Below are 22,583 nucleotides of genomic sequence, written 5' to 3' on the forward strand. Positions count from 1 at the left end.
TGTTGGTGTGCTGATTACGGAATGGTACAACTGATACCGGTTTCGGTCGAAGGGAGATAAGCATGACAGCGAGTCTTCAGCTGTGGAAACCTTGTTCAGTTGTTGGCACGTGCGATCGTCTGGACAATCGTGGCAAAATGAAGCGGAAAAATGTGCCAGTTTCGGATGACTGTACCAAGTCTAAACAGCAGAAGCAGCAGATTTTCTTGGAGAAATATAAGATGGAAATATAAGAAAGAGTCAGGAATTGTAGAGTCTACTATGGGAAAAAGTCATGCACACTGCAAGTATTGTGAATCAGATTTCTCCGTTGCCCATGCTGGGAAATATGACATGAACGACACTGCAGTTCCAAAACTCACCTGGACAAGGTTGCTGCAAAGAAATCCGCTGAAAGCTGCCAAGGAATTATGAAGTTCATTCCCGCAAAGCAAATCCTACCAGAAGAAAAGGCTGTAGTCCGCGCTGAAGCAATGTTTTCTGAGATGATTGTAAAAATCATAGATCTAAATATAGGTCCCTGTAAAAATGAACTTGCCACTGTCAACCGCAGATGTTATTTCACGAACTTCATCTTTTCATTATCAATCTGTTTGGAAGACACTGGTTATAATGCTATAAACTGACAGGTAAATATAAAATTGTTTTATTCCTGTTGTATTGGTAGGAGTTACATTCTGAAGGTGTTCACAAGGGGGTCGGCCCGCTATTGCGCGGGCCGCTATTGCGCGAATCTTTAGGGTTAGGGTTAGAGTTAGGGTTAGATTCGCGCAATAGCGGCCCAGCCCCGTTCACAAGACATGCTATTCTTACACAAACACGTTTGCACCCACGCGTACATTTTCCCTAGCCCATATGGCTTTGCTTGCAAAGTACACCAACTTTTTGAAAAATACACTCAACTTTTTGGGAAAGTACTCTTGCCTCAGGTTTAGGGTAAACAGGTCTGTGTACACGTATACATAATAATAATAATTCTCTTTATTTATATAGCGCCTTATCCGAAGTTCAAAGCGCTTTATGCCGTGTGAGATGGAATTTTTTACACAATATATCACGCATTCACATCGACCAGCAAACCTCAAGCCTGTTAGGCGAATGTTCACCTTTCGCGGCCTTTATTCCAAGTCACACGGGTATTTGATGGACATTTTTATCTATGCCTATACAATTTTGCCAGGAAAGACCCTTTTGTCAATCGTGGGATCTTTAACGTGCACACCCCAATATAGTGTACACGAAGGGACCTCGGTTTTTCGTCTCATCCGAAAGACTAGCACTTGAACCCACCATCTAGGTTAGGAAAGGGGGGAGAAAATAGCGGCCCGACCCAGGGTCGAACACGCAACCTCTCGATTCCGAGCGCAAGTGCGTTACCACTCGGCCACCCAGTCCACATGTGCAAGTTTGTAAAATTGTATTAGCAGTAATGACCTCATCGTAGTGTAACTGTCTTGTCTGTTCCTTTGACAAGTTTGTTCTTTCAGGTAGCACGATCGGACCGGCAGAAGACAGCGGGTCAGACCTCACCTGTGACATCTGCGGCAAAGTCTGCCCTTCGTTGTTTAAACTTCGCTTCCACAAGAGGGAAAAGCACGACCCAGAGCCACTGTGGAAGCATCATTGTCAGGAGTGTGACATGTCCTTCAAGGAAAAACGGAGCTTTGAGGCTCATATGAACAACCACCGGGGCCTCAAGCCTTTCTCCTGCAGTCTCTGTGGTAGCTGCTTCGCCTCTTCCGTGTATCTCAGACATCATCTCAATCGCTGTCGTAACGGAAAGCCCAGAGAGTATGTTACTCATCATTGTGATTCATGCGACAAGAGTTTCAAGGAAAAGCGTCAGTTTGACGCTCATATGAACAGCCACCTTGGTGTCAAGCCTTTTCTGTGTAGTCAGTGTGGCATGTCTTACGCTCATGCTTCCTATTTGAGACGGCACCAGAGACGCTGTCGGGCAGGCCAGCCCAGAACTTACGTCAAGTATCATTGCGATGAGTGTGACCAATCTTTTAAGGAGAAACGACAGTTTGAAGGTCACATGAACAACCACCGCGGCCTGAATCCCTTTTTATGCAGCCAATGCGGCATGTGTTTTGCCTCATCGATGGATCTGAAAAATCATCGGCAAACCTGTGGTAAAACCTTGTCTGGAACAGATAAGAAGAAGAAAAAGAAGAAAGAAACTGTGGAGATAACTGGTGGTGAGGAGAACTTGAAGGAAGTGATCTCCCAGTCAGACAACTGCTAAGCAGTTGGATGCAAAAGAGAGACTCAAGAGTATGACCCTGAAAGCTGGCCGTATTTGCTGTCTTTGGGTCACCGATGATCTGGTGTGTGTGTGTGTGTGTGTGTGTGTGCTCGGGCCTTCAGATATCCCAAAAGGAAACTAAAAGTGAAGGGTTTTAATTTGGTGAGTGTGGCTACCTCAAAGTCAAACGTTGTACTGTTGAATCTCGGAATATATTTTCGAAGAGCACAAATGTCAGACAATTTGAGTCTTTGACCTTTGAAACTGACTGACCTGAAACTTTGTGAACTCATCATCCATAATCTGAAGTTAATGTTCAACACATAACAAGTAACAGATGTACAGTTTATAAGCATTTTTGAAGGTGGTATTTTTTGTTGGGGGGTACCGGAGGGGAGATGTGCTTTCATTCTCGTGTGAACGATTATGTCAACCTTTACAGCTCTGTTCAGTCTTTTATACAGGATGATAGCAAACTTTATGTTAAAAATGTGCTAAAAATGGCTGTGATCTTCTCTGTGCAGAAGTGGACTTTTTATTCACTTAATCTTGTGAGTGACACCAATGTTTATCTGCAAAATTAATTCAGCAATATATATCTACTCAGAACAGAACACAGTCATGCTATTGAGTTTTGGTATGTGTCCTCATGAAAGGATGTTGTTATTCTATGTAAGAGCCAGAACAGATTGATGATGGTGAATTTGATCGTTTACATGACAAGGAGTTTACCTTTAAGAATGAGCTTGAGAGAGGGAGAAACAAGGGTATAGATCATTTGAGGTACCTGGGTACTTGGTTTTTCGTATCTGTTTTCCAACACTTTCATACAGAGGCTTGTATTTTGGATCAATCGATTTTGAAAGTGGACCATTACTTTTTTTCAAACGAAGTAATTTTTTGTGAAAGTATAATTAATTAGGTCTTCATAACGACTACTAAATTTCACAGTAAACACTTCCCTCTATGGAGCCTCACGCATTCCTGGGTCACCAGGTAACTACGTGAAATTCCGCAGACACATGTCGTTTTCACTGGTGAAATATGTGTTGGGAAGGAATTTACTGTTGAAATAAATAGTGAAATAGCTGGTTGTGAGGCCGTGCTGAGGAGTGTAATGGTCCGTTTACATTTTCATCGCACTTGCCATCTCGCTCGTTTTCTTCCCGTCACTGGCGCGTGTTATACGTCAGCGCGTGTCAGTTTTGTTTATTTCAAGCGTGGGAGCGTGTCTTGGCTTGCCGGACGGCTGCGGTGTCTGGCTAAATCTGGAGTTTACTCTCCCCTAACTGTTTGAGTCTGCCATATAGCGATGTCCCTGTTAATTCCTCAATAATATTTCAGAAAAAGTGGATATTGGGTGGGGAGGAGTAGGGTGGTGGTGTAGGGATGGCGAGGGTAGAGAAAAACGGCATTTTTCCCCCACCGAAGTGAATGCATTCATTTTTACATTTAGTCAAGTTTTGATTTATTTTTACAATTCACAGTACTTTCGTCATATAGGCCGTACCAATAAAGATTATAATACATATATATCAATAATTCCTGATTTGCACGCATTTTCCACTAGTTTTGCTTGTCTGAGAGTGACAGTGAGGAAGGCGAGAAAGTTTTGCGAGGGCAGTGTGAACAACCGTGTTTGTTCGGAACGGGATGTTTACCATCTGGAAAGTGCCAAGCAGATGGCAAGTGATAGCCAGACCGCAAGCTTGATCCAGAGATGTGAACACAGCTTAACTCTGCTGTTTGTTAGTTGTATTTATGAAGAAATATTGGCATATGAGCTGCAAACATTCTTTCACTTGCAATATCAAAGTGGTCCAATTGTCTTGAATCTATTTTGAGAGGAATACAGAGCAAAAAATGCACAGTTTTTGAAATAAAGGGGAACATTCAAGTACATGCACCAAAGGGTCTCAAATGTGCTACAGTGAATAACAATAATACTTGCATCAGGTATGTGTTTAAAACTGAATGACTTCAAGCAGAAAGTTTTGTTACAAGTGTGTCTGTTCAATGTATATATATGACTTTCAAACGCATAAAACAGTGCAACGAGCAATATTTTCAGTTTGTCATTTTAGTGTATTCTGTGTGGTGTGTGTGTGTGACTGTGTGTGTGTGTGTAATTCTATGTGTATGTGTTTCACTGTGTGTGTTTGTGTGTGTGTGTGTGACGTTATGTGTATGTGCTTCATTCTTTGTGTACACGTGTGTATGTGTGTGTGCTCTCTCCCACTAACTGAAGAAAAGGCACAAAATGCAAATGCCCAAGTTAAGGGCATCTCTTGATCATCGTTGTTCGAATGAACACAATGAAGAGGGCCCCAAAGGGGGGGTATCATCACGATCACGGGAAGGGAAATTTTAGCTTTCACGATCACAGTTACCTTGATTTTCGTTTTCACGATCACGAACACCAGTGGCATATCACGGTCACGGTAAAAGTTGCATGTACAGAAAGCACGTGTCAAAGTAAACACAACCACACAGTAATTCGCTCCTCTGGATCTATTGTTTATTCAACACAAAGTGACAACTGTTGCACTTTTTTTTTTAATTCTCTTTCATACACACATAGAAATACATATCATGATTTGTAATCAGTAACAAGAATGTTTTCATTGTTTTTTCTCTCGCTCTCTCAGTCTCTCTCTCATACAGACACTCACAAGAATATATACTCCAGGGGCGGAGCAGTTAAGCCAGAGGGGGGTTACAACCTGGGGTCCAGGGAAAGGCCCGGTTGGGGGGTGTGGGGGGCTTAGCCCCCCAGAAGCTGAAGAGATTTAGCTATTTCATGAACAATTTATGGCTTATCCTTGATTTTAAACATGATCAACTGGTGTCAGCAGCCACTCATTATTTCTTTTAAAGTTAGTATTATTTTTTTTGACAGCCGGGGGGGCGGGGGGGGGGGGGGGGGGGGTTCCGGAACCCCTGTAACACCCCCCCCTAATCCGCCCCTGCACTCATACACATTCAACTCCCACACCCTAACTCACACACATGAATATATACTTGCACAATTTCCCATTTCCAGAGCTAAATCTTTTAAACCCATTTTCTCAAATTGGGTGGATTGAAATTAAAGTACATGTATGTGTGATGGTAGAGTCTATAATCCTGACTAAAGGTCAGTCTAGGAATCATGAAGGTGGGTGAAGGAATATACACTCATACACATTCAACTCCCACACCCTCACTCACACACATGAATGTATACTTGCACAATTTCACATTTCCAGAGCTAAATCTTTTAAACCCATTTTCTAAAAAAATATTGGGTGAATTGAAATTAAAGTACATGTATATGTGTGATGGTAGAGTCTATAATAACAAAATCCCCAACGAACATGACCTTGGTCGACTTTGACATGAGGATCAAGTGACGCAAACTGGCACGTCTCCCCGCCATAGTTCCTGAATTTCACCCATTGTTGATAAGTTTTTCAGGCGCTAAAATAAATCCAAGCTTAATGCGGCAAAGAGGCGACAATTAGAATCTATGCCAAGCGTGTCCACGTTGCTGGGATGAAAAGCACATTTCTAGTTTCGGTTTTGGCTACATGCAGACTCGATCAGACTCGATCCAGTCGAGGTCACACTGAGCGAGTGACAGCCGGACGTGGCAATGTCGACAATGTCAATGATCTCAATCAAACTCAAAGATCTTGAACAAATTTCAAGATCTTTGCCTACATTCAGAACAGTCATAGAGCAACATAGCCAGGGCCGGACTACGGGGGGGGGGGGGGGGTTACAGGGGTTGCGCAACCTCCCCCCCTGGCCTAAGCATGTACCTCCAAAACGCTTTTTTTTTGGGGGGGGGGGGGGTTGCATCTGGATCATCATAACATCCGAGGAGAAATCGCACCTCTCACCCCCTTTCGAAAGACATTTTTCTTCAACAATCTCAATTCTTCTTCATTGCCTATACAGCTTGCTGTCGAATTTACCTTTTTCGTTCAAGGAGGGGCTTCCTTTCCCTCCAGAAACATAAAAAAACGTTCAGCTTCAAGCCCCTTGCAACCCCCACCAAGGGGGCTTCGTCCCCAGGACCCCCACCAAGGGGCTTTGCCCCCTGGACCCTCATCTGTTATCCCCCCCCCCCCCCCCTAGTACTTACCTAGTCCGGCCCTGAAATATGACATACGTTGACATTTCGTCTTCGGAAAGACGGACCCGTAGCCTGACCTTTCCACCAAGGAAGGCATTCTCGCCGCCTGCTTTGGTCTGGTTTGAATCCACAAAATATAACAGAAGTTCGATGACAGTAACGCTGCACGCCATTTTTGATCTTCGAATTCGAATTTGACTGCATGCACTCAAAACTTTAGCACGAAGCCCTTCCATTGGATGAAGTTTGGCAGACTTTTGCAATTCGCCTTCTGATTGGATCTCTTTTTTTTGTGATTGGTTCTCTTAAAGGGAAGCAATCGCTGTCAAAATCATATTTCTGAATGTGCTGTTGCTTCCCTTCAATCGGGATGAGTTCCTTGACGAATAGAGGATCATACTCATACAGCTGAGAAAAATGTACGTTGAAAATAAAATGCTTTGCAATAATGCCCATCACGATCACGAAAACAAATGACAATCACGATCACGAGACTTGATTTTTTTGTCATCACGGATCATGGGCAAAGTCCCATCACGATCACAGAAATGGAAATTTCGGCAATCACGGTCACAGAAAGGTCAAAAAACACCAATCACGATCACGATTTTAAACCCTTTGGGGCCCTCAATGAAAACTACACTGGTGTTTTCATGAAAGGAAACATGTAATTCACATATCAGACGTTTTGATATCAAATATCACTCGCGCTGCAGCTAATGGTCTAGTGGATGTACAATGTATTTTAAGACCCCCCAAAGTTAAAGAGGAGCTGAGACTTAAAATGGAAGTACATGCACATTTAGTCATATACAGATGTTGTGAGCAGAAAATCAGGGAAAAAAACCAAGATCTTAAAATGCAGGAAGTCTTAAATTCGGGATCTTAAAAGAGGTGTTCCACTGTATGATTTGACTGCTCTTGTGGCAGGGAAAAAAAATCACTCGCGCACATTACATTAAAATTAAAAAAATCAGAAGGAAGGAAACTTTTGTCACAGCTAAGATTAATTCAAGTACAATGTAGTCTAATGTTATATCAGAAGATTTTGTCAATCTGTTGACCTAAACATAACATCTAATCTTAAAAATCTATCTCGTCATCTCGCTATCATGTACACACTGAAGATAACTCAGTTGCATAAAACAACTTTTGGGGGGGTTTTGAGCTTAATATCACTTTCAACCTAACATATCTAAAGTTGTATTTTATTCAGGGGAAAAAAAAGAATCCAATGGAACCATTTTTGTGTCAGTTATTGAAATTTCAATTTCAAGGTGTTAACAAATTAATTAAGCCGTTTTTAAGCTATATCAAACTGATGTGCATTCCCCAGACTGAGTCAAAGAATGAAATATTTTAAAAGCCCTGTATGTCGCCATCAAAGTTATCAGGAAAAAAAGAGAGAAAAAAAGTGTGGGGAAATCATCTGGAAGAACTCGCATGTGAAGTTTCATGAACATCTGTCCAGTATAGTTTTCTGGGAATCGCTCTACACTACACGCACGCACGTGCACGTGCACACACACACACACACATAACACCACCCTCGATTCCGAGTCTACCAGAATATTTATTAGTCAAGGACTCTGAGACGTTCGCAAGAACCCAGTCCTCTACGGAAGAAGAAGAAGAAGAAATTGACTTATATTCAGTTATTGTAAAAAATAAAAAAAAGACATGATTTTTTTTAAATGGCAAAGGAGAGAACAACGCGAACACAAAGGGTAACAATTCAGTCGTGTGATATGTCATATACAGCATTATAACTTACACGGCAAACAATCGGCTACGGTATTGTTTTACACACACCCACACGCACCCACACACACGCACCTACACTGATCACAGGCGGAAGGTATCGTTCACTGGACCACTACTTCCATAGAAAGACTATATATAGTAGTCTTTCTATGACCAGTGAACGATACCTTCCGCCTGTGCACTGATCGCATAACCCCCTCAGCCACTGGACGCCCTCACGAAACATTCACTCACAGACGTGCAAAAGAATGTATATTCAGTTGTTAGTTTAATGTAAAAAGAACACGCTTAAGGAATTATGAAATGAATACAGTAATAATATGTTCCGAAAAACGCTTTTCGCGTTGAATTCCCCACAAAACGATCATCAAATGCGGACTATTTTTTGATTGGTTGAAAATGAGTTCAGCCTTGTCCAATCATCTTCTTTATTCAGTTTCATTGCGATCCTACAACGTGGGGTTTCTCATGGAAGACGATTTACGCACAATACTCCAATAGAAAACTGCATCATGTCGTCGGGAAACAGCGATGATCAACACCCGCCGCTGTCAGTAGAAGAGCAACAAAAGCTCCAACAACTTTTCGAGCAGCTGGACGTAAATAAAGATGGATCGATTGATATCGACGACCTTACTCGAGCGATGGAGTCAATGCAAGTTCCACACGTCCCCGGTCACGCTCAGGTTAGTGGTCCTCGTCGGCCCGAGACGACGCAATACATTGATTGTCTGTTGAATAGGTGACATTGAGCTTGATGAATGGAGATCGTATTTGGAGCATAGCTTATCTGTGTGTGAAGGTTCTGTTGACTACAAGCGGGTGGGTAACTGGGGACACCCGCTCCAACAATCAAGTTTGGCATTGGCACATTTAGACATTTGTTTTGCTTCGGTCGGCATTATTTGGAATGACTGTTGTAACTTTTATCAAGCACTGGCGTTTTCGCGTGATCCTGTTTATTTAGCTTACTTGTCTAGTGTCCTTTAACAGACGGTGTAGGTGACTCGTATCGAGAAGGTCAAACTAATTCCAGTACATAATAAACGTAGTAAAAGTTGTAACATAAACTCAGGTCCAACCTTTTCAGACAGTAGAACTAGAAGACAGCAATGCAGGGATGTTGCCACAAATTCTTACCTATAGGACAAATTTCCTGAGCTCTTCGGCATCAATAGGACATTTGACTGCTTTCAGAAATTTTAATGGTAGTGACTATATCCACGGGTCCGTGCCTCTAGTCCCCCATGCTATATCCACGTCAGTGACGTCATTTCCGCGGAATCTCGGAGTCGTTCGGAATCACTCGGCAGTCGAAGCCTCGCGTTGGCACTCGGGACTCTTGGCGCCATATTGTTGAGATGGAGGAGGAGGAAGAATCAATTTGTGTTGCAATTTGTTTTCATAAAATAACAGACCCTGTGTTGGGTCTTGTAACAATAAAGAGAAGTAACTGAATTCACAAACTCATTGCTGAACGACCGCTTGATCTTCTTAGATTTTAAGAGAGCAAAAAATGGTGAATTCAAAATCATGGGAGTACTGTGGACAGTTGTGACTTACGGAGTTCAGCCCCTCAGCACCAATCTAGCGAATAGAGAAGACCAATACATCATTCTTCATCTTCCGGTTGGTAGCTTTAGTCCACACGTTGACAACATTCACTTAAACATTTGAACAATCGACACATGCTTCACACTGCATCAAAAATCACCGCAAACTAGGAAAGTGCAAATCCCGAATAAACATGCAAGTTCAGGTGAGGTTCGTATTAAGAGGGGGGGGGGGGCTGCAATGTTGCAATGTCACCAAAGAGAACGCTGTATACTGCTCATAAAGTCTAACCATGGAATTATGACATTGATATTTTACAGCTGACGTCCTAGTCATGTCTGTTAAGTGCCGAACCGAAAGCAGGAAAATATTGGGCAAGAGTAGCGTCCCTTGTCAGTGACGTGGATTTAGCATGGGGGACTCGAGGCACGGACCCGTGGATGTAGCCACAGCCAATTTTAATAGTACAAAACACAAAATCATGTGCACACAGAGACATATCAGTATACTATATGCACCAACATTGTGTGCGTATATTGTTTTAGTACTTTTGTTTCAAACAGGACACACCCCAAAAAGAAACAAACAAACTAAAAAGCAACCAAAATCTTCAGCACTCTTACTTTGATGATGAGCACACAATCTGCATGATTTCCTGACGGGGCATTTCCTTGACAGGTTCGACAAAACAGTTTGCCTATAATATATAGATGGTCTCTTTGCTGTCAACTTCTAACCAACTAGTACTAAACAGCATTTGTGTGAATTTCCTGCTGCACACCATCTACAAGTGACGAAACTTTACTTTCCATGATTGTGGAGGTTTCAGCGGCGACACTGTTTTTGGCAATGCTAGCCGTGTTTTCCCCTGTTCTTGGCCCTAATTTAGCACACGATGCCGTTGAAACGCCAAACGTGTTCAGCTTTTGCTGTTGTTTGGCAGGCTTTAGTTTTTTTCGGTGGCATAATTCAGTGCCGTGCTTCATCTACAACCGAAAGCAAATTAAAGCAGAAGCGAGCCTTGGTCAGTTGGAGTTGTCTCCCGTACTCCTAACTTTAGTGTGCTGTAGACGGGTGTACACAAACGGCTCATACCGCAAACGGTTTGGAAAACGCAAAATCTGCCCTGCACAACTTCAGAGCACCTGTACGCGAAAGCGCTCGTTCGCTTTTTGAAGATTTCTATCATAAAACTGAAAGAAAAATTATCCAATAACGCGCTGTCCGAAGGAATGGAATCCTTATCGGACAATGACCGCGCTCAGTTCAAAACGATAGGACATCTGACCGCCACTGGGCTATGTGAATCGGACATTTGAGCCTTTTAATCGGTCGATGTCCGACGCCTAACGACATCTCTGCAATGTGATCTTCAAATAAACACTGGTGGTTGCATCACTTGCTGATAGTGAAGTACAATCACACGTGCTCCAATGTGAGTTTCGCAAGAACTTTTTTGATACTATGACATAGGCTTGAGAGATAATATATAAGTGGTCTAATCTAGTTTAGATTCAAAAGTAAACCAAGACTGACACTGTGACAGGGGATAACTTTGAGAGAAAGTACATCATTTACATGTGTCATCAAATAAGATTGTAGTTTGTACTGCAGATCAGAAGAGGTGTAATCTCATTCTCAGTGTCTATACAGGGATGGCCAAATCCACCGACAAAATCTGGCAGGCTAGTAGAAACCGTCTGGCAGCTCGCCCTGCTGGCTAGTTAAAATTCTGGTCAAATAAAGCATCTTTTGGGTTTACTATTGAGCTTCATTTTTAAAAGACAAATAAACACTTCACATGCAGAACTTCTGTTGTCTGCAAAGTCGCCGCTATGTTCTAGTGACACTTCTTCTTCTTCTTGGCGTTCGCAGAGGTTACACAATCAGTCCAGCACTGGTGATGTTCTAGTGACTAGTGACACAAGAATGATCGAGGCTCCAATCTTGGAGGCGCTTTCAACGTTTCATTGGAGCTGTTTCTATTATTAGTTGAACCTGCAAACTAAATTAACTTTCAAGGTTTTAGGGATGAAGTTAAATTATGTCTTTTTAATCATTTTAGAAATTCATCAGTAGCGATCAGTGATGTTCCTAGGACTGGAGGGCAACAGGACAAAATGTCCTGAATCAAAAAACTAATAGGACATCATGTCCTGACTACAAAAAAACAATAGGACATTCAGATCAAGCGAACCAATCATGGCACCTAACCTTTTTAGATGACTGAGAATATATGAATAAAGGCAAATAAAAACTGAACAGTTCCAAATTTATTTTAATATTTTAAATGCAACGTGTTCAGTAGGGTTACTTTCACACAGCTTCAGAATGTCATAAGTGATCTTTCACACACACTGACACACACACACACACACACACACACACACACACACACACACACACACACACACACACACACACACACTATGCTTCAGAATTAATGTCACAAGTGACAAGTGATCTTTTACACACTTCAGAATGTCACACGTGATCATTTTCAGTGAGCTTGAACAGCTGCTTTCGTTTCTTGCGTCTCTTCCTGAGGTTGTAGATCTATTGGCTCACCTTCTGAGGCTTCAGTCTCCGACGGGGCGAAGGCCCTGCAACTTGACTGTCCGTGTCGTCCTTTTTTTTAACAAAGCCACTCAAAAGTGTCTGCCCTTTTCCCACGCAAACCTTTTTCTTCAGCGGCATCTTTGCAGAAATGTGGCGGCGGAAGTAAAGTGTCGCTGTCAAAAGTAGCGAGAGTTGTGGCTCTTGTAATATTGTTCGGTCGAGAGTTGCGTCCCTTGTGTTATTGTTCGACCGAGAGTGAAAATTGAAGTTCAAGTAGGCCCCGATTCGAACTCGTTTTAACGGGGTTTGATACTTCAGTTTGTACAGATTCTTCTTGCAGTGACCGCTCTAGACGTAATACTATCGGACAATGACCGCTGACTTCGCGATCAGATCGGATATTTGACGGGACAGAGGTGTTTGCAATCGGTCATTTTACAACCTAAATCGGTCTATGACCGATGACCGACGCCTCGGAACATCACTGAGCGACTGATAAGTTTGGCATAGAAGTAACTCATATATATATACTGTTCAAAAAAAGAAACGCATAGTTGCTACTTGCCAAATTTGTTTTATTTTTCGAAAAAATTAACAGAAAATCCAATATTTAGATTATTTGTTTGAAATTTGGTATGGACACAGTTGAATGCACACACAGTTCATTTGCATCTTCAAATCAATCAGTCAATCAATACGATTGGGTGCCGAGGCTGTCAAGTCAGTAGGGGGTGTGACTGCCTTGAGCAGCAACAACTGCCCGGCACCTTCTGGGCATGGACTGGATCAGATGCCGGATATCTTGCTGTGGGATGGTGTCCCACTCCTCCTAAAGTGCCTGCAATAGATCGCGGTGATTTGCCGGCGCTTCTTCTCGCCTGCGCACACGTCTGTCCAATTCATCCCAGAGGTGTTCTATCGGGTTCATGTCTGGCGACATGGATGGCCAGGGAAGCACCTGGACATGGTGGTCGGTGAGGAACTGGGTGGTGAGTCGTGCTGTGTGCGGGCGAGCGTTGTCCTGCTGGAATATGGCATCCTGGTCAGCCAGAAGAGGAAGGGCGTGTGGGCGCAGAATTTCCTCCACGTATCGCTGGGCAGTTATGCGCCCTTGGACGTGCACCAGGGTGCTCCTTCCAGCGGTATTGATCGCCCCCCACACCATGACGCCTCCACCACCATGAACGGGTACCTCATCCACACAGTTGGGCGCGTAACGTTCGTTTACTCTCCGGTAGACCCTCCTCCGACCATCATGTCGCTGGAGCAGGAAGTAGGACTCGTCGCTGAACCACACGTGTCTCCAGTGATTCCGGACGGTCCAGCGAAGGTGCTGGTTGCCCCACTGCACTCGGTTCTGGCGATGGCGGCGGGTGAGGACAGCTCCTCTGTGAGGTCTGCGAGCTCTCAAACCAGCTTCATGCAGGCGGTTCCGCACGGTCTGGTCCGATAATCGGTGTGGCCCGGGGAGAGCCTGGACAGAAGATGAGGCCGACAGGAAACGATTCCGGAGGTGGCGGAGCCGTATGAAGCGGTCGTGAGCAGCAGTTGTCGCCCTTGGTCTTCCCGCTCGTGGCAAGTCAGCAACGGAGCCAGTGGCTTGAAACCTGACCCACAGTCTACTGATGGTGCTCTGGGACACGTGGAAGTGCCTGGCGATTGCACTTTGACTTTGGCCTGCTTGTAAACGACCCAATGCAATTTGGCGGTCTTCTCTGCTCAATCGGGCCATCTTTCGTCGCTGAATTGTCGTCTGATTTCTTTGTGGCGAACAATCCGCTTTTATGGGTTTTGGAAGACATGGTGAGAGCTCAATATTCCCCGAGTTTCACGAGATTACACTGAAGCATGACGAGTGGTCATGCCAAATGAGCAATTTTGACATTGTAGCCACTGATAATGCATGCGTCACGTGCAGAGCTCACTTGTGGCAATGGACGAAAGGTCGACGACCAGATAAACATTTTCTGCAGTTTGGTGGATATCCTTGTAGCCATATAACTAAATTAACCAAATATTACAAGCTATGCGTTTCTTTTTTTGAACAGTATATATATAAATGTTATGTATTTTGTATCAACAAAACAATTAGTGAATTACTTTGACGAATGTTGAACGTGTTTAAAAACAGTTTCTGTTCAGTCGTGAAAAATAAGAGTATAACTTCAGCATTGTTTTCTAATTCTAGCCTTGGTTTTTGGCCACTGGCGTTTTTCTGATCTGACCCCTAGCTGGTCAGCGGTCTGCTAGTTTTGGACATGCAGGAGGTTTTCTGATGAACAATATTCTTTTAGGCAGGACACTTGGACCTTTACCTATTTTTAATAATAATTCAGGTCCATCTAACCTATCCAGGTTTCCCGATTGCTTCGTTTCCGGCCGATTTATGTGGAGCACGTGATGCGCACAAAAAATATTGGCGGTCTAGAAGTGTCGTCTGCGCAATGATCACGGCGGCGCCCGCGGCTTTCTTGACCGCCAAGGACGACCGCGCATGTTGTGATACGTCATTCGTTAGACCTCAATTGTCCTCTACTGGCTCTAGTCTGAGTACTGACTGAAGCCTAAGATAACAGGTGTACAACATTAACTTAGCTGAGGCAGAATGCAATAGTCAGCTGGTTACCGACTGTGGCAGTGAGAAAGTATGCTAAGCTGTTTACGCTGCAGTGTAAAACTTGTATTGGGAAGGTTATGGCCCCTGTTGACCCGAACTGAGGCAGTGGTAATATGTACTATAACTAATAGGTATTAACTTTGTTTCGTTATTTTAATTCTGGATTATTTTGCTATTAATATCAATAGGTATTACCGTCCCACTACCAGAGCTTGTTATGTAGAATGACTGCAAACAATGTTGACTGATTTGGAGATTTGGCAAGGTATGGCTGTGAGAGGATTTCAAGTACATGTGAAAGTGTGTGCACAACAGGTGCGGAACACCTCACATTGCAGCAAACTTGCCATATGTATGTGGGTCAGTTGTATATTGTTTCAATGTTTCTTTATTCCATCTTCAGCTGCACTTAGAGTATTGGCATAAGGTCATGTTATGTAGTGCGTCATACACATGTTGTATGTCACACTACATAAAATAGACCATGTGACTGTGAGATATGTACAAGAGTTTGCAATTCATAAAATAGGTCAGGTTGTGTGTTGTGGTACAGTACAGTTACGGAGTACATAGAAAAGGTCATGTGTTTTGAGTGCAATTAATTACACTACATAAAATAGGTCATGTTGTGTATATATCTCACTACATAAAATAGGTCATGTTTTGTATGTCAAACTACATAAAATAGGTCATGTGTACATGGCACTACATAAAATGTGCAGAGTGAAACAGAAGATTGGCAAGGAATAACTGTCAAGTGTTACAACGAGCTGCTTTGCTGCTGCTGGAAAGACTGACTCGAAGGTGTCTTCAGGTCAAGTCCAGCCTATCAGGTGGCCTGAGCTTATCTTTGTCAACACCACTATCCCTTAGTTGAGGGAAACGTGTCTTCAGTGAATGTTGTCCTTTTCCTCAATATTATTGATTAAAGTTTAACTATAGCAGAAATCTTCATTTTGCCTGACTTCTGGAAAATTGTGGATGGGTCATTTGCAGAAGCACATTTACACACCCCAAAAAAGTTTTTTTTAAATAGATTGAAAATGTTTGAGGGATAAAGCCCAGTGTCTTCTTCCCCTAATCGTACAAATGACAAGTGAAAAGAGTGATGGGCTGTCACATGAGTCATGATGAGTGGCATTTGTGCGATGAATGTTGTAACTCTAACAATAACCAAAGAACGTAAAGGTTTATTTATTTTGCTCATTTCAACAAATGAAATGCTATTTTTAGTTTTTCAGAATGGGAGGGGGGGGGGGGGGGGGGGGGAGTTTGATGACAGTTGTAACAAGGAAACCAGACCATCAGGCTGTACTGGTATTGTCTTTGTTGATTATGCTTACCAGTTCCTCTCTTTTGTATTGTGTATGGTAAACAACCACCCCCAACCCCAAGACCCACTGTTTTAATACCTTTTTGTATTCAGATTTTCTGTTCGGGATGTTTGTAAATTTACCATAATTCTAGGACTTCCACCCTCCTTATTATTAATATCAACGAAGACTTGATTTTCTCAGATTTGTTTAGGTTGCAAAAGGAGGGGGGGGGGGGGGGGGTGTTTCATTTTTACATTTAGTCAAGTTTTGACTAAATGTTTTAACATAGAGGGGGAATCGAGACGAGGGTCGTGGTGTATGTGTGTGTGTGTGTCTGTCTGTCTGTGCGTTTGTGTGTGTAGAGCGATTCAGACCAAACTACTGGACTGATCTTTATGAAATTTGACATGAGAGTTCCTGGGGATGATATCCCCGGACTTTTTTTTCTTTTTTTCGATAAATACCTTTGATGACGTCATATCCGGCTTTTTGTAAAAGTTGAGGCGGCACTGTCACACCCTCATTTTTCGATCAAATTGATTGAAATTTTGGCAAAGCAATCTTCGACGAAGGCCGGGGTTTGGTATTGCATTTCAGCTTGGTGGCTTAAAGGCGAAGATCCGGAGGAATTTTTCTGGGAGTACGAAGATCTCAAATGGAGGGGAAGAGTGGGGAGAGTGGGGGCTGATTAATGGCCTCCAAATGCGCAACTGACACCCACACCCTGGATCCAGCAAGTGTCTCCGGAACTGTTTAGATAAGCAGGAGTATGCTCTGATTGCTGGACCGAGCAAACCATGGCCCATGCGAAGACTGAAATTGGAGACGGCCTGTAAATTAGCCTGTGGGCATAGGGAAGCTGGGTGTGGACAACTAATGATAACAGACTTGGAGGATTCTTTCAAAACTGCGGCTTTAAAAACTAATGAGTGAGTTTGGTCATTAAAAATCGGAAACTTGTAATTAAAATTGTCGTCATTTTCTGATTCCAAAAACATATAAATATGTTATATTTGGATTAAAAACAAGCTCTGAAAATTAAAAATATAAAAATTATGATCAAAATTAAATTTCCTAAATCGATTTAAAGGGCAGCTGTTGGGTTGCCTGGTCTCAAAAATGCGCGGAGTCGCGTGCAAAAACGCGTTTAAGAGTTTTCCGAGTTGATTCAACTAAAGACTGTTGATTTGGTCCAGAAGAAGACACTTTCATCATTAGTTTGAAACCATTAAAATGCGTAAAACTTTCTGCTAGTTCTCACAATCCGCAAAAAAACGAAGCAGTTGGCAGGCCGAAACGACTCAAAATCCACGACCGACAACTCTGTCAGCACAAGAAAGACGCCGCAGCGTTAGCCTTGCTGTGACGTCACTCGAGGAAGCCGATAAGGCCGCTGTGAAGTATACAGTACAATGTAGACTACAGCTGGACATCTGTAATGCTGTACGCGTGATTGATTTTTGCACAAAGTAAAGTATTATGATGGTGGTATCTTCTCAAGACCCACGTTCCCATTTTCTCTTCTTTGATCTGACCGACTGCAACCTTTACAAGTCATTTCTAAAGTGGTTCACATGCTGTTGCTACTCCTCCAGTCCACCCGGTTAAACCAAAAAGTTGCTCAACCACAGACCCTCGTGTCCCTTGTCAGCAGACACTGTACACTTATGAAGAAGGTCCGCTTGAGGTGTTACACCAATTACCGTGTAGGTGTGAGGTACTGAATTCAAGACAAAAGCCAACTCTGTCTGTGGGAAAATCTAGGAAAGAGATGATGATAATTATAATACATCTTCAGTTACTCACTCAAGTAGATAGACGAGATAAGATAAAGGGAAGAGAGACGGAGACAAAGATGAAACAGTGGATCTAGTGTGGAAAATGGGGGAGGGGGGTTCGGCCGCAAAAAATCAAAGATGAATTTGTCAAACTGTGTTTGTGATGGTTATCATGCGTGTGTGTGTGTGTGTGTGTGTGATAACACGTATGTGTGTGTGTGTCTGTGTATATGTGTGATAACACGTGTGTGTCTGTGTGTGAGTGTGTTTGTGTGTGTGTGTTTGTGTTCCTTGACGCGTGACAATATCTGCCAATAAGTTGAACAAAAACAGGGTTCAAGTGGAACAAAAGCAGGAGGGGAACGGAAAACATGTTATGAACTCCGTTTTTTACTGCGAAATTTTGGCCTGGGAGAAGTCACCCCATCCTAAGTTTCTCTTCACCTACCCGTGAAGTATGCTTGAGGGCTTGACTAGACAACCCGATTGCGCCCATTACACGGCATAAAGAGAGCACCGTTCAACCGGGCCGATTCCGCGGCTGACGTCACGCGTCCAAGGGAAGTAATTTTCGAGCGGGCTGCATTGACTCGGCCAAGAATGCAAACTTTCTTCGATTAAAGACATTGTAGCATGTCTAAAGTCTTCGGACTTGTGTTATCAAGCTGTCAAAATCACCAAGTAACTTTTAAGTATAGTTTCAGTTACATGATAACTCATTCTAAGGAACAGATTTTGAGAGCCACAACCCGACAGCTGCCCTTTAAAAACAATTTCGTCTTATTCCTTGTCGGTTCCTGATTCCAAAAACATATATAGATATGATATGTTTGGATTAAAAACACGCTCAGAAAGTTAAAACGAAGAGAGGTACAGAAAAGCGTGCTATGCAGCACAGCGAAACCACTACAGCGCTGAACAGGCTCGTCAGTTTCACTCCGTTTTGCACAAACGGCGGACTACGGTCATTGTGAAAAAATGCAGTGCGTTCAGTTTCATTCTGTGGGTTCGACTGTGCTTGACTAAATGTTGTATTTTTGCCTTACGCGACTTGTTTATCTTTCTGACAAATTTATTCTTTTGGTTTCAGCGATTATTCAAGAAGTACGACAAGGATGAAGATGAGCACATCAACTTTACTGAATTTGTCAAGTACGTGCAAGACCACGAGAGGGAGCTCCGACTACAGTTCAAGAACATTGACACCAATGATGACGGTACGTTTTCCATATCATCTGCATTGTTCCCAGGCCTCAGACGTTGGTCACTGAGGCATTCTAAATTGTTTGATTAGACAGATTGGTCTAACCCTGGCTCGTTGACCCTCTAATAGTTTTGACATGTAGGACGAGGAAGTCTTCTGACAACCAATTTTCCTCCAAAGCCAACAAGGCCAGGAGATTTAGTGATTTACTGAATTAGCCCTAAACATATTTTTAATCCAGGTCCAACTGATCTATTCAGTGTTGTCCTCTGACTCTGAGGCTAGGATTAACACTGCATGCATGTTAATATTTACTGTGTTCATGACACATAAACACATAACCCATATTATAATTTATTTTTTTTACTTATTTGCAAACAAAAATAACCAAGAAAAAAGTTTATTTTCCCAGCTCAAGTTGTTATTTCTAGTGTTTACAATTAAAAAGTACTATCAAATTTAAGTCACCGTTTTCTATGATGGTGCAAAACCGAGATGGTAGAAATAGTGCGAGTTATGGTGTCCATGTGCCAATATGGGGTTCCAGTATATTTACACCCCCGGTATAGGGGTGTGTATAGGTTTCGGTCGATGTGTTTGTGTTCGCATATAGATCTCAAGAATGAACGGACCAATCGTCACCAAACTTGGTGAACAGGTTCTATACATTCCTGAGACGATCCTTACAAAAATTGGGACCAGTCAAACACACGGTTAGGGAGTTATTGGTGGATTAAGATTAAGAGTGACATATTAATGGTCAAAGGGAAATAACCTTCTCAGTTGGTGGCAGTGAGAATGGTTATTTCCCTTTGACCAACGGGGGTGTTTTTCCTACCTCGAAGGAATTTCTTGTTTTTATAGATGTGCACATGTTGTAAATTCTTCAGAAACAGTTAAAATTCCCTTCAGCGCATCAAAGAGGGCACTGAGATCATGTAACACTGCACACTTTACATTGACTGAAGGGTTACTCATGGCTTCAATAAAGTAAAGGACTTAGGTTTTGTGAGCTATGTCAAACACTTTGAAAGGCCAACGCACTTGCAATACGTTCTGACAATTTTGAAACCAGCATATTAGCAGGCACCTTTCAATCAGCGATCATAAGAACGCTTTGGACGCGCGAAAGAAGGTGAAAACTAAACCCTACTGCATAATTGTGCATCATTAATATGACTTTATACAAAAACAATTACGGACTGCCTGAGCCTCCTTGCCTTCGACTATGTCCCATCAGAATTTTGCTGAGGGGTACTAATGTCCCATTGTCTTTTTCTCCCTGGAGTAAACATTGGGTTTCACTGGCTTGAAGTGTTAAGTCAGCACACAATTTTTGGCAGTTGCAGGTTAACAATGAACACACAGAAACACACAAAGAGAAACTTTTTTTATTCACACATGTAGGTCTGCACATAGATGATTTTATGCTTAATGCTTCAAAGTTCAATCTTGACACTGGTGTGAAAGATAGTATTTTCATACTCACAACATGATAGCTTCTAACACAGGGACAGTCACCATCACATGATGTCGCAACTGTCAGTTTTCTTTCGGGGGGGGGGGGGGGGGTAAACTTAAAGAAACTGAAAAGGAAGGATTGGTTCTGAAACAACAGCAAAGTTGACAGCTTTCTATGCACAGAATTTGCACTTGTCATGTTCTGTCCGTCTTCTCATTATGTCACCTTGCCTGTCCTTAGACTGCATAGTTCATGACCCCACAAACCCTTTCTTTCTTCTTGTTTCCTGTTAACCTCACAGTGAATGTGTACCAGCCGTGTGATTGTACAGAAATGAGTTTGCTTTTTTCTCTATAGGTCTGGCTGTGACAGTTACATTGGAACCCCTGTTAAAAAACACAGAAGACAAACATGAAATCAACACAATAATCTGAGAAAATCAGGTCTTGAGAGGGAGAGAGTCTTGAATCCTGGGTAAATTTGCAGAGGTTATGAAAAGAAAATCTTTGGAAGCAATGTCTGAAAAGGGGCAAGTCTTAAAACAGGGGGATGGCAAGTCTTAAAACAGGGGGATGGCAAGTCTTAAAACGGGGGGATGGCAAGTCTTAAAACAGGGGGATGGCAAGTCTTAAAACAGGGGGGGTGGCAAGTCTTAAAACAGGGGGATGGCAAGTCTTAAAACAGGGGGGATGGCAAGTCTTGAAACAGGGGGGATGGCCAGTCTTAAAACAGGGGGATGGCCAGTCTTAAAACGGGGGGATGGCAAGTCTTAAAACAGGGGGATGGCAAATCTTAAAACAGGGGGATGGCAAGTCTTAAAACAGGGGAGATGGCAAGTCTTAAAACAGGGGGGGGGGGGGGGGCAAGTCTTAAAACAGGGGGATGGCAAGTCTTAAAACAGGGGGGATGGCAAGTCTTGAAACAGGGGGGATGGCCAGTCTTAAAACAGGGGGATGGCCAGTCTTAAAACGGGGGGATGGCAAGTCTTAAAACAGGGGGATGGCAAATCTTAAAACAGGGGGATGGCAAGTCTTAAAACAGGGGAGATGGCAAGTCTTAAAACAGGGGGGGGGGGGGGGGGCAAGTCTTAAAACAGGGGGATGGCAAGTCTTAAAACAGGGGAGATGGGAAGTCTTAAAACAGGGGGATGGCAAGTCTTAAAACAGGGGGATGGCAAGTCTTAAAACAGGGGGATGGCAAGTCTTAAAACAGGGGAGATGGCAAGTCTTAAAACAGGGGAGATGGCAAGTCTTAAAACAGGGGGATGGCCAGTCTTAAAACGGGGGGATGGCAAGTCTTAAAACAGGGGGATGGCAAGTCTTAAAACAGGGGGATGGCAAATCTTAAAACGGGGGGATGGCAAGTCTTAAAACAAGGGAGATGGCAAGTCTTAAAACAGGGGGGGGGGGGGGCAAGTCTTAAAACAGGGGGATGGCAAGTCTTAAAACAGGGGAGATGGGAAGTCTTAAAACAGGGGGATGGCAAGTCTTAAAACAGGGGGATGGCAAGTCTTAAAACAGGGGGATGGCAAGTCTTAAAACAGGGGAGATGGCAAGTCTTAAAACAGGGGGATGGCAAGTCTTAAAACAGGGGGATGGCCAGTCTTAAAACGGGGGGATGGCAAGTCTTAAAACAGGGGGATGGCAAGTCTTAAAACAGGGGGATGGCAAGTCTTAAAACAGGGGGATGGCAAGTCTTAAAACAGGGGAGATGGCAAGTCTTAAAACAGGGGGGGGGGGGGGGTGGGCAAGTCTTAAAACAGGGGGATGGCAAGTCTTAAAACAGGGGAGATGGGAAGTCTTTAAACAGGGGGAGATGGCAAGTCTTAAAACAGGGGGATGGCAAGTCTTAAAACAGGGGGATGGCAAGTCTTAAAACAGGGGGATGGCAAGTCTTATAACAGGGGAGATGGCAAGTCTTAAAACAGGGGGATGGCAAGTCTTAAAACAGGGGAGATG

General features: G+C 43.1%; 2 protein-coding genes across 4 annotated transcripts in view; both read left to right on the top strand.

Annotated features, from left to right (window-relative positions):
* The window catches only part of LOC138949164 (uncharacterized), a 29,146-nt gene extending 24,831 nt beyond the window's left edge, over window positions 1-4,315 (top strand). For both annotated transcript variants that reach the window (XM_070320933.1, XM_070320931.1), the window contains one exon: window positions 1,488-4,315. In XM_070320933.1, the coding sequence (XP_070177034.1) occupies window positions 1,488-2,251 (764 nt within the window). In that variant the 3' untranslated portion in view covers window positions 2,252-4,315. The remainder of the gene's footprint in view (window positions 1-1,487) is intronic.
* Window positions 4,316-8,559: 4,244 nt separating this feature from the next.
* The window catches only part of LOC138949171 (calcium-binding mitochondrial carrier protein SCaMC-2-like), a 33,953-nt gene continuing 19,929 nt past the window's right edge, over window positions 8,560-22,583 (top strand). Inside the window, exons 1-2 of one of the 2 annotated variants that reach the window (XM_070320942.1) lie at window positions 8,560-8,821; window positions 19,050-19,176. In XM_070320942.1, the coding sequence (XP_070177043.1) occupies window positions 8,648-8,821; window positions 19,050-19,176 (301 nt within the window). In that variant the 5' untranslated portion in view covers window positions 8,560-8,647. The remainder of the gene's footprint in view (window positions 8,822-19,049; window positions 19,177-22,583) is intronic. The other variant, XM_070320943.1, reaches the window with a different exon arrangement.

Source organism: Littorina saxatilis, linkage group LG15, assembly GCF_037325665.1.
Source record: "Littorina saxatilis isolate snail1 linkage group LG15, US_GU_Lsax_2.0, whole genome shotgun sequence".
Lineage (NCBI taxonomy): Eukaryota > Metazoa > Mollusca > Gastropoda > Littorinimorpha > Littorinidae > Littorina > Littorina saxatilis.